The sequence below is a fragment of the Mauremys reevesii genome, linkage group 7 (assembly GCF_016161935.1).
Source record: "Mauremys reevesii isolate NIE-2019 linkage group 7, ASM1616193v1, whole genome shotgun sequence".
NCBI classification, from domain to species: Eukaryota; Metazoa; Chordata; order Testudines; family Geoemydidae; genus Mauremys; species Mauremys reevesii.
The window spans coordinates 88,220,917-88,233,260 of record NC_052629.1 but is presented as its reverse complement, the minus strand read 5'-3'; the positions used below and the strand labels follow the sequence as shown (position 1 = coordinate 88,233,260).

General features: G+C 44.0%; 1 protein-coding gene across 4 annotated transcripts in view; it reads left to right on the top strand.

Moving 5' to 3' along the window:
• The window catches only part of VGLL4 (vestigial like family member 4), a 159,591-nt gene that overhangs the window by 84,254 nt on the left and 62,993 nt on the right, over positions 1-12,344 (top strand). Inside the window, exon 1 of one of the 4 annotated variants that reach the window (XM_039482098.1) lies at positions 148-688. The exons of the other annotated variants lie outside the window; for them this stretch is intronic. Within the exon in view, the coding sequence (XP_039338032.1) occupies positions 607-688 (82 nt within the window). The 5' untranslated portion in view covers positions 148-606. Of the gene's footprint in view, positions 1-147; positions 689-12,344 lie in introns of those variants that run through there. 4 annotated transcript variants of the gene reach the window in all.

Sequence of the window (12,344 nt, the reverse complement as noted above, 5' to 3'; positions counted from 1 at the left end):
CAGTGGTAACGCTGCTTCCTGTCAAGAGCAACTCTGACATGGCCCTTCTGTAAAGACTCTCCACCTCCTCCTCCTCCTCCTTTCTTTCAAACACTCAATACATTTAGAGACTGATCTTGTGCAGAAAATATCCCTGACATTTGAAGTGCTCCAGGGATTCAGTGAGCATGCTCAATGCTCTCTGCCTGATAGAAAGAGGAAGCTAGTTTACATACGACTCATACCAAGCATAGCCTGCATGTCAGTGCAGTTAACTTGCAGCGGGCTGTGAGGAGAACTAGCTTGTCTTTGTCCTAGGACATTTCCCCATTTTTTTTTTCCTTTTAAATTCCCAGAAAAATTTGCAAAGAGTTTTTTTTTTTTAAACAGTTTTCTTTGTAGCTGGGAGACACAATATACTCTAAACTCAGTCTCCGAAATCCTGGAAAGGTTCCTCCCTCCCTATCCAACTTTCCTTAATATACTTTATTTTGATTAGTCAAAGGCTGGGCCTTGAGCTTGTGAAGTTTAGAAAGAGCCAGGAGCTAATTGGGCAGCGTTTGTCGCGTCCTTCTCCCTGTTTCTGGGCAAAAGCAAACAAGCTGGTCTTTTTTGTTAGCCCGATAAATGCTATTTATGAAGATGGACCTGTTGAACTACCAATACTTGGACAAAATGAACAACAATATTGGCATGCTGTGCTATGAAGGTAATTGTTTCATTTTGCAGTTTGCTTTTTATGGGGTGTGGGGTGTTTTTGTTGTTTAAAGTACAAATTCTCTCTCCCTTCTATTTATAGTTGTTAGAAGGTACAGTGCGTTTTGTACTGTCTACAGGTTTAATGGGATTTGTGAAATGGAAGTTGAATTATTCTTTTTAAAGGAAATTTTACTGTTCAATATTAATATGAAGTGTAGGTTATCTCTGCCTCATCTTCTCCTCCTCTTCCCCCCCCCCCCCCCAGCAAAGATGGTACTGGTTGAAGTACTTTAAAGCAGCAATACCCAGATAACTTTTTGCAAGTGTTAATGTTGTTATAAAGGAAACATTTTAAAGTCACTTTACAATATGGTGTATGTATTAATTTGTAATGTGCATGGTGTATGTGTAATCTATACCATTAAATGTAAATAGATGTATACGCTTAAACACATAGTGTAGATGTATTTGGACAATGAGACTTACAACAAGTTTTTGTTTTTAGTTCAGTGCTTACATCCTGAACAATAACGAATTTTACTTTTCAGCTTTTGCAATTGAAGGGAACCCATATTACAGAGCACAGAGTGGCTCTTTGTTTGACTTCTCATTTCCTGCACAGCTCTGAGAAAGCCCTGACAGTGAAGGATGTCTCCCCCCTCACCCACACACAAACATACCTCCTCCCTAAAGAGCCCTCCACATAGTCCCTGTGGAAAGAATTACACAACACCCTGGAAAACTTAAACTTTTTGTCTTCACTGTGCTCTGAGTTTTCTTATTTGTGTCCAGCTGACATAGGTCAGCAGCTACTTCTGATAGTGTAGGTAATAGTAGCCCTGTTTTGAAGGTGCCTGAGGTAAGGGGGGCGGGGGAAGGCGGAAATCAGCTTCATCATCTAGTTGAGCTTTTTATCTACGTGCAGTTTGAAGAAGTGGCAATGGCCTGTCTTTGAGTGGAAAGAAAGGCACCACTGAGCTAATTCAGCTTGGCAGGAGGGCAGGTTTTCCTGTAGCCACATACAAACATTGCAAAAGTCTCTCTTCTAATTTAGCAGGAACATTTTCCACATTCATTTGGAAAGTAAACTTGCTATAGTTGTGAGGGAAGAAGCAGTAAAGAATGTATAGATTTGATTAAGACGTAACCACTCCCATGCTTTAATAAAAGGCTAACCCAAAAATCAGGATGCTCACTCTAGAAATAGATCTTCCCCTTCCCCCCTCTGTTTTAAGTCAGAAAGACCTACATTTCAAAGTGCCAGGGGGAGCAAGAGAGGTTGCATGTAGAATTATTAATGCTTCGGGGGAGGAGGGGTTCCATTTGAACAGAGTCAAAGATCTTATGTAGACATTTACTTAGTTATTTGCACAGCAGATTTATCAGGCTTGCTAGTCAATATTGAACGATATGGTGCAGATTGTGCATGGCCAAGCAGACTTTCATGCTCTTTCTTGTGCTGCTGTTTCTTTTTTGAAACTTTGTGGATGCAAGAGAGATTGGATAAAGGAATGTTGCAGGGTTTTTGTTAATCTCATCATTGTTAATGCAGGACAATCAAGTGCTTTATTATGATGTGACTGTTGGCTCCTGATGAAAAATGGCAAACATTATAAACAGAATTTCTGCTTACTTGTTGGATTTTTCTGAGGGTTTTGCTGACTAGAGGGAAAAAGTTATGTTGCTTTGGGTCTTACTAGTTTCAGTCAATTGTATTTGTTACCTAATATTTATAAAAGTTGCTTACCAGATGTTGTTTTCCCACCTTCTTTTGGACAGATCATACTTTTAATAGTTTGAAAGCAAAAGCACAGCTCACACTAATATAATATAGCAGCTTTTATTTAGTTTAAACATCTGTTGCAATTTTTCTTATTATGGAAGTTAACATTATTTTTAACACTAAAATAAACATGTAAGAAATGAAAAAAAGCAAAACTTGAGCAGTGTTTATAGTGAGGTGTTTATATCCCAGTGGTTTAAAAAGTATAAACACTGACCACATCTGCACTGAGCTCTGAAGGGTGTTTTTAGAGATGCTTGCAGATCTGCCATGCCAATGCCAAAGTATTTATTTTACAGGGGAGTTGTGTCGGCAATGATGGATCTTGTCTTTTCAAAATCAACGCTGCAGTAACATGTATACTTGAGAACAAAGTGTTTTTCAGATTCAATTAATTAGTCTTTATTTAGGATCATACTTGAACTACTTACACAGTCTCCTGAAAAGTACTTTTGCGGATGTAAGATAAGATACAAATGCACTATATGATGATTAGATCTATATAATAGATTGGGATTTTCAAAATGGCTGGAGAAAATTAGGTGCCTCAATCCTATTGGAATTCAATGGGAAATGAGTGCCTTTACTCCCTGAAGCTCTTTTGAAAATGGCAGCATGTTGCTGCTTTTCCTGAATAGCTGCCTCAACTGCCCCTTTCAGATAAAGTGGTATAATTTTCTATCTCAGGCATTATTAAAAGAACAATGTTGTTTGCCCTCACTTATTGAGACAATTCATGTACTGGTGAAATGTGGGCACTGTTATCATTGGAGAGGATTCGCCATTTTCCTCTTAGTTAGTAATTTCGCCTCTAGCATAAACAAGCCAATACAATGTAGTGACTGGCCATGGATCTGCAGGCGCAGCACCTCAGACTTTAGTGGGTGTTCCATGGATGTATTGGTGATAGGATCAGGCCCTTCAGAAGGAAAAGCAGCTTCTTTCCCCAACAAGGATGTCTTGCTAGCCCTGTAGCCCAGCACAGTGTATTGTGCTGATGTAGAGGGCTATAATTTGGACCCCAAGTTTAATCTCTGTTTTCCTTGCCCAGAAAACTGGCACCCACAACTTTCAGATGGCTAAGTAGTGCCAATACTCTGGTGGTGCTTAATGACCAGTGGATGAGAGCAGTCTTTCAGAGTGGGTCTAATTTTGTCCTTACCCAGCACTCTGTCATTCTTCTTTCTTCTTTGGCTATCCCTCGATGTGTGGATGATGTCTGCCAAGGGGGTTAATTGTTGGGTTTTTAAGTGGCTGAAGAGCCCAATTTGTGCCCTGCAGATTTTCTCACAGAAGTGACAGGTGTAATCTTGGAGGAGACATAATTGTTGGTTGGACTGTTGTGCCCTTTCTTTCCTCCTTTGTTGCTTCTCTGTCCTCCTCAAAGTGAGCCGTGGCTTGATGTATGGCATGGTGCCATATGGGTCTGTTCCGTGCTGAGTCCTCCCGGTTTGTTGGGTTGATGCCTCTCTCTTTAAGGTGTACTTCAAGTATCTCTTTGAAGCGCTTCCGCTGCCCTCCATGGCATTGTCATTATACAGCCATGATTAGGGGAATATTTTGGCTGGCAGTGTGTTCTAGCTAGTCTATTGGTTAGGGAGACCTCAGAGAGAAGTTGGGTTGCCTGCCATAAACCAAAGAAAAATAGGTAAATCTTTGGTCTCTGAGTTGCTTATGTCACGGATGCTGTTCCTAACTGTGAGCCAGTCTACTATGTGAGGGAGTTGAGAATGATGAAAGCCAAAGAAGGAAGCTAAGACTCTGTGTACACTGGCAAGTTTCTGCATAGTAAAGCAGCTTTCTGCGCTGTAATTCCCGAGCTGTGCACACTGCTAAGTCACTTAGTGCGCAACAACTGTGCAGTTGTAGCACTTTAAAAAAATCACCCCGACGAGAGGCGTACAGCTTTCTGCGCCGGGGCTACAGCGCTGCAGTGCCAGTGTAGACATGCTGGTCAGTTACAGAGCTGCAATTGGCCTCCAGGAGGTGTCCCACAATGCCTGTTCTCACCTCTCTGGTCATTGGTTTGAACTCTACTGCCCTGCCCTCAGGTGACTAACCGTTAGCCCCACCCCATAAATTCCTTTGGAAATTTGAAAGTCCCCTTCCTGTTTGCTCGGTGATGCGTGCAGTGGTTTCCGCGCATCTTTCCAAGTGGCCATGCCTGCTCCACGCACCAGGCGATCCCCCGCTTGGAACAATGCTGAGCAGCTGGACCTCATCAGCATTTGGGGAGAGGAGGCAGGGCAGTCTCAGCTGCGCTCCAGCCGTAGGAATTATGATACCTATAGACAGATTTTACAATGCTTGATAGAATGGGACCATGACTGGAACACATTGCAATGTAGGGTAAAAGTGAAGGTGCTGTGGAACACCTACCACAAGGCGCGGGAGGCAAACCACTGCTCCGGTGCTGCGCCCATGAGCTGCTGGTTCTACAAAGAGCTGGATGCAATACGCGGCAGTGACCCCACCTCCACTGTGAAAGCCCCTGTAGATACTCTGTTGGTTTGCATGCCAGTCAAGAGTGGACCGAGCCAGAAGGAGGAAATCTTGGACGAGGATGTGGAGGGGGAGGGGGACCCAGAGGTAGAGGAAGACTTGGAGGCCAGAGATTCATGCAGCCAGGAGCTCTTTTCTACCCCGGAGGAGCCTAGCGGCCACAGCAGTCAGATCTTGGCAAAGCACAAACAGGAGAGGAGGCCCCTGGTAAGTGGATCTGATTTTGGGAATCGCTGAAGCGAGTTGTTGGGGGCAGGAGGGTTGCAGAAAGCAGGCTTTTCTCCCACCGTATGCCTAGTCTGAGCGATGGAACAGGCTTGTTGATTGACTCCCTCACTTCATGGGAATCTCTCTCCGAGATCTCCAGGAAACTCTCTTGGAGATACTGGGCAATCCGCTCCTGCAGTCCCTTGGCAGAGCTGCTTTGTTTCTTGCCCCATTAATGGTAACTTTCTGGCGCCACTGTGCCGTCATGGGGGGGTGGAGGGGGAAGACCATTGCTGCACACAGGCGAGCCGCATAGGGGCCAGGGCGGAAGTCACAGCCTTGGAGGAGACCCCCTCCCTTGATTCCCTGCTCACCCTCAGCAGCAAGATATCTTCCATAATGATCACCTCCTGTGCAAAGTGTGCAGGCAGGAATGATTATCAGCCCCCCCCCTACAGTGCTGGCTCTCCCCAAGAGCCATGTGCCCAGTGTACAGCAGGGTCCAGGAACAGTGATTTACCCTGTCCCTGCAACTACTCACCATTCTGGGGGTCTTATGGCTCATGTGTGCTTGCCTGGGGTCAGCCTGTTAGTGATAGGTGTGTGAGTACTGGCTGTGTTTTAAAGCACTAAATTACTGCTTCTGTAAAGTGTTGCATTTAAACTTCACAGAGCTGACCTTTGGAGCCCAGCATCCCTCTTTCTTATCGGCAGCAGAATGGCTGTGCAGAATTAGAAAGAGGCCAAGAAATAAGGAAGACTTTCTGCACTCCGCCGCCGAGAAACAGGAATTGAAGGAGTGGCAGGACAGCGAGAAGAGGGACCGAAAGGAGAATGTAGCATGCCAGAAAGAAGCCACAGAGCGGCTCCTAAATATGGAGCACCAAACAGACACGCTCCAGGCAATACTAGCTCTTCAAACTGAGCAGCTCTGCACCCGCCCTCCCCTGCAGCCGCTGTAGCAAAACTCTTGCTCATGTGCCCTCCAGACACTGCCAACACACTATCAACCTCCTGGCTCTACTCTCTACCCGCAGCATTTCACTCTTCCCTCCTGACAGTCCAGCACTGCGGACTCCCACTACCCACTGCACTCAACACTGTGGACTCCCACTACCCAATGCATTCAACACCCATCCCTCTGCAGTTTGGTCCTGCAGAAGTACAGTACCCACTGCACTGTACTCCAAAGGAGAAGTTTGGATATGATCCCTGGACATACACAAATCTTTAGCTGTCCCGGGACCCTTCCTCCATCCCCCTTCCTGCTGATGTATTTTTTCATTTGACTCCTCTGGTTATTGTCTTTTAATAAAAGAATTGTGTTGGTTTGAAAACAATCTTTATTTTATTTGTTTAAAGCAAAAAAAGCACTGCAAAGCAACATACAATTATGTTAAACCCCCTTGTATCGTGTGTAACAATCACCTCCTAGCATTACAAGCACTGCAATCCTGAGCATAGCAAAAAATATTAGTGGCTTTCAGCTTCAGATTGTTGCCTCAAGGCATCCCTGATCCTTATGGCCCCGCGCTATGCTCCTCTAATGGCCCTGGTCTCTGTCTGTTCAAACTCAACCTCCAGGCACTGAGCATCTGCCGTCCAGCCCTGAGTGAAGCTTTCACCCTTCCCTTCACAAATATTATGGAGTGTACAGCACGTGGCTATAAGCATAAGAATATTGTAATTGGCCAGGTCCAGCCTCCCATACAGGCATCGCCCGCAGGCTTTTAAATGGCCAAAAGCACACTCAACAGTCATTCTGCACTTGCTCAGCCTGTTGTTGAACCACTCTTTGCTGCTGTCAAGGTGCCTTGTGTATGGCTTCTTAAGCCACGGCATTAAAGGGTAGTTGGGGTCTCCCAGGATCACAATGGGCATTTTGACTTCCCCTACAGTGATCTTGTGGTCTGGGAAGAAAGTCCCTGCTTGCAGCTTCTTGAATAGGCCAGTGTTCTGAAAGATGCCTGCATCATGCACCTTTTCATACCAGCCTGTGTTAATGTCTGTGAAACGCCCACAGTGATCCACAAGTGCCTGGAGAACCATTGAGAAATACCTCTTGCGATGAATGTACTTGGTGGCTAGGTGGTTTGGTGCCAGAATTGGAATATGCGCGCCATCTATCGGCTCTCCGCAGTTAGGGAAGCCCATTTGTGCAAAGCCATCCACAATGTCACGTACATTGCCCAGAGTCACAGTCTTTCGAAGCAGGATGCAATTAATAGCCCTGCACACTTCCATCAGCATGAGTCCAACGGTTGACTTTCCCACTCCGAACTGGTTAGTGATGAATCGGTAGCAGTCTGGAGAAGCCAGCTTCCACAGTGCATTCACCACGTGCTTCTCCAACAACAGGGCAGCTCTCATTCTCGTGTCCTTGTGCCGCAGGGCTGGGGCGAGCTCATCACACAGTCCCATGAATGTAGCTTTCCTCATCTGAAAATTCTGCAGCCACTGCTTGTCATCCCAGACGTGCATGACGATGTGATCCCACCACTCAGTGCTCGTTTCCTGAGCCCAAAAGTGGTGTTCCACTGTGGTCAGCACCTCCGTGAATGCCACAAGCAATCTCATGTCGTAGCTACTACCTATGGCGAGATCAATGTCACACTCCTCTTGCCATTTTAGTTTAAGGAATAACTCCACTGCCACTTGTGATGTGTTAGTCAGAGTGAGCAGCATACTGGTCAGCAGTTCGGGATCCATTCCTGGAGCCCCAAAAGGCAGAGTGTGCAGTACACAAACTGTTGAAAGATGGCGCCAAATGCAGATGGAAGCACAGGGATTTCTGGGATGTGAAGCAATGCATCACGGCTCATTGGGACAGGACTCAGATGTTGCGCGACCTCCTCCACCTTCCCACAAGTCTTAGCGGCAGAAGAGAAGGAGGTGCTCTGTGGTATAACTGCCCAGAGTGCACTGCTCTGAATACTGCCGCACGTGTGAATATGCTCTTGCGCAGGCAGCTGACAGTGTTAACACACAACACCAGTTTCCCTTCAGCACTCTCTGAGCGGCGCTGTAACTTTGCCAGTGTAGACGTGCCCTCAATGAAAGTTTGCTGAGATCTTCCAACATAAAGTGGCCCTCCTCTTCTGGGGTAGGTGGGTGCATTACAGGGTTAGCCAAATGGATGGCACAACTGAGAATTATTATTATTACTATTGTTATTAATTTGTATTATAGTAGGGCTTAGAAACCTGAACTGAGATTGGTACATTACTGTCAGACGCTTTACAAAATATGGTAAAAGATAATCCCTGCCCCAGAGAGCTTTATAACCAACAACAAAGTGGGAGAGGAAACAGTTGTATGGGGGAATGTGAGGTGACTTTGTCCAAGGTCATGCAGCAGATCAGTGGCAGAAGCAGGAATAGATACCAGGTGAATCATCATGCTTCAAGTATGAGGGCTTCTAGATATTTTAAGATGATAGTATCTATCACAGGTGGTGACTTTGTCCTTTCCCGGGGGGGGGGGGGGGGCGGCGCTCGACCCCCACTCTGCCCCAGGCCCTGCCTCCACTCCACCACTTCCTCAAACCCCCATTCACATTCCCACCCCCACCCCATCTCACCTCTTCCCACTCCTTTCCGCCCACTTCCTTGAGCATGCCTGGTCCTTGCTCCTCTCCCTCCCCTCCCGCCCAGCACCTCCTGCTTGCTGCTGAACAGCTGATCTGTGGTGGCAGGAGGTGCTGGGAGGGAAGGGAAGTACTGATTGGAGGGGCCACTGGTGGGCAGGAGGCACCGGGGGCACAGGGAGGCACTGATCGGAGCGGGCTGACGGTGGGTGCTGAGCACCCACCATTATTTTTCCCTGGGGTGCTCCAGCCCTGGAGCAGTCATGGAGTCAGCACCTATGGTATCCACAGAAATGAATTTACCCTTGGATGGGTCATTCACTTCCTGCAAGATGGCTGAAATGTCTGTTGGGGTAACTATTTTGTGTGGATAACCTTCATCCTTTTGAATGTTCTCATGAGTCTCTCTTGGCTTTAAATGGTTAGTGATGCCTCAATCAACGTATAGCTTGGCAGCAAAATTATTTTAATTGTACAACATGATTGATAATTATGTAGTTTTTCTCATTAGATGGAGAGTCAAATGCCTCAATGTCTTCAATCTAAAGCTATTCACACTTCCATCAGGAGGATGATGGCAGACATGATGTTGATGATCAGCTGTTCAAGCAGATTATTTTTCAGTCAGTTTGGTGCAATTAGAGATAAGAAAAAAATGGAGGCTTCTAGATTCAAGCGCTTGATATTGATGCTTAAACTGAATCACGTATATTTATCTTCCTTGTGACATTTATCAACAACTGCCAGTTTAATAGGGTAGTCCTTTAGTTTCATTGTTCTCTCTCTAATGAGCTTAGAGACATCAGGAAACTCATGGGAGATGGTGTCCTCACTGGGGTGAAAAGGCCATAAAGCAGACCCATTCTGTACCAGTCTCAAATTCCTAGTGCTGCATATCAAATGACAAACACTTGATCTGGGGATGTACTCTGAAGTATAACATCTGCATCTTGTTTTGCTGTGGAAACTCAATTTACTTTAGTTTCATATTCTTTCTCTGGGAGTCTTGTGTGAGGTAATGGAGGCAGAGCTTTGAGTTAACACAACAAATCACAGGTGAGCCTGTCCTTTGGTACGCCAGCAGTGGATTGGTAAACTTTGGCTCCTGATAATTGCAACTTAAATATTTATGAGAAGGTGCAGTCCTCCAGTGGAAGATTGTTTCACTTTGTTGTTTATCTCATGGAGTGCACAGATGGCTCTGTGTTGGAAGGCAGATTTCTGTCTTCCTTCCTCCCTCTTCCATTGTCTAATGCTTTGCATTATTACTGTGTTCCCGGGGCTTGGACTGTTGCACTGGGAAAGGTATAAAAAATGCAATAAGATGTAGAGAAATCCCTCCAGGCATGTTATGAGACTCAGAGCACTCAAAATAGTTTTTGTTCTGCAATGTCTTATGGACAGTCAAGAAAACTGGATTTTGTTATCAAGAAAATTGGATCCAGATTTACAGGAAAAATACCACTTTTTGTTTTGTTTCCTAGCTTAATGTACACAGCTTATACTAGTTAGTTGCATATTACATAATTACTTCACTGACTTCCTGTAATTACTTGGCTAAAATTTCCAACTAGTAAAGATGTGTAGTGTTTTAATGCGAAGCAAGCTATTATTAAGTGTGTGTGTTTTCCAAAAAGCCCAGTGTAGATATATGATATAGTACACAGAGCCTGAAAGTAATTCTGCTAACTTCATTTGTTCCCCTCTTTTTTTAAAAATGAAATATCACATGTTCTTTTAAGTTCTAAAAGAATAGTTTCCACCAGGGTGTGGGGGGTGTGTGGGTTTTTTTGTTTTTTTTTGCTGATCTTGCTTTTCACTCTGGATTTGTATAATCAGCTTCTCCTATTAACTCCAATTCCTGTTTCAGTTTCTAAATATATAAAAATAGCTTTACAACACTGTTCTTCAAATAAAAGTGAGTGGAAGTGTTGAACCCTATGAAAACCACTTACATAGTGAACTAAAATATCTTACTTAATTTCCCTTTTTATTTACACTGTACTGGACTGCTTCCCTCTGGATTAACTTCATTATCTTAATCAAAGTATGGTAATACACTGGGACAAACCTAGAGAGTCCCCTACTTTTATATTCAGTAAGTTTTTTATTTTTAAATACCTTTTTTCATAATCAGAAAACAAAGAATTATAGACTTTTTTCCAGTGTTTGTTTTAGTATCTCCTGTCACTGAAGGGGAGTGTCCTCTTCAGTGTGAACTTTAAGATTATTTTCCTCATTGGTCCTGCAAGACAGGAGCAGTTTGGGTTTGAACAGTATTTCCCTGGAGTTTTGATATCCCTCTAAGGCCCTCTAACATTTATTGAAGGACCTTAAATCAAGAATGAACAAACAAATACGGTACTGGGGGTATTCTATAACTTTCAAGAGGATAAGATAAGCAGCCCATTTCCAGAGATAAAGTTTGGTAAGGTCTATAGAAGCAAATGTTCCACTGCATTGCATTAATGAGGAATTTGTTTAAAGGCTGTGACTTGTTACTCACAAGTGAAATTTGTGACAATGCCAGGTTTCTTTGGATGTAAATCCAGGGACTTTAGAATACACTGAAAAAGCTTAAATTGCTCCAAAGTTCAAACAATGCACTGTATTGTACAGAGGGCTGTTAGAGAGCAACTAGAAGCTTAAACAACAGTCGGCATTGTGTGGCATCTAAAATTATGAATGGAAAAAGTTCATCCATATGTATTGGTCTTGCTTTTTTTTTAAACATCTACTTTGCATGAAAATAGTTGCCTCTTAATTCCTTTTTGAGGATTAATACAGATGGACCTTTATGTTTTGGTTCTGGCTGAGTAGACTCTAGAGTTTAACATGCTACAGGCAGACAGTGTGCCAAGCAATTTAGCAAAGTTGTTTACAGTAACAATAATCCAGCAGGACAGAGGCCATAATTCTTCACTGATAATAGCACGAGGTAGTGATGAATACAAGTTTCTGGAGGAGTGTTTACAAAAATTGTATTGTGCTTTCCCAGTTTTGTTTTTAATTTTATTTTAATGCTAGCCAACTTTTCCTTTTACACACAGTCTGTATCAGCTCCCTCAAATATTGCTTTACAAATCAGCATGGAATTGTTGCTTGATACACAGAGAGCCATTGTTTCTTTTCCCTTTCAATAAAAGCCATATGCTTTGGAAGGTAATTGACTGCATGATATGGCACTGCTGGCTGTTGTATTGGCACGCTAGGACCATCCATGGGTGCAGTCACGTATACCCCATGTGTTTCCACAGTGCAGTTTTAATTTCTGTGGGGCAGCTTTCTTGTTGGTGCTTCATCAGATATTTTTAAGGCATTGCTAATGCTCCTTCTGACTGCCCTGCTTATATAAGTGACCATTGTGATGCATAGGGGCTTGTGTCTGTACTACTTATGATTTTTGGATGATTTTATGAAATTGTGTCATGAAATTAACTGTGACCTGGAAAGCCGATATATAGGTGGATCCCCTGTGAGTTTGCAGGCCTGTCATGTCTCTGACAGGCCAGAAACAATGGTGAATGATCAGCGGTCAGCTGTCAATTCAAAGTAAAACACCTTGGGACAATAGGTTTTCTCTCCTAG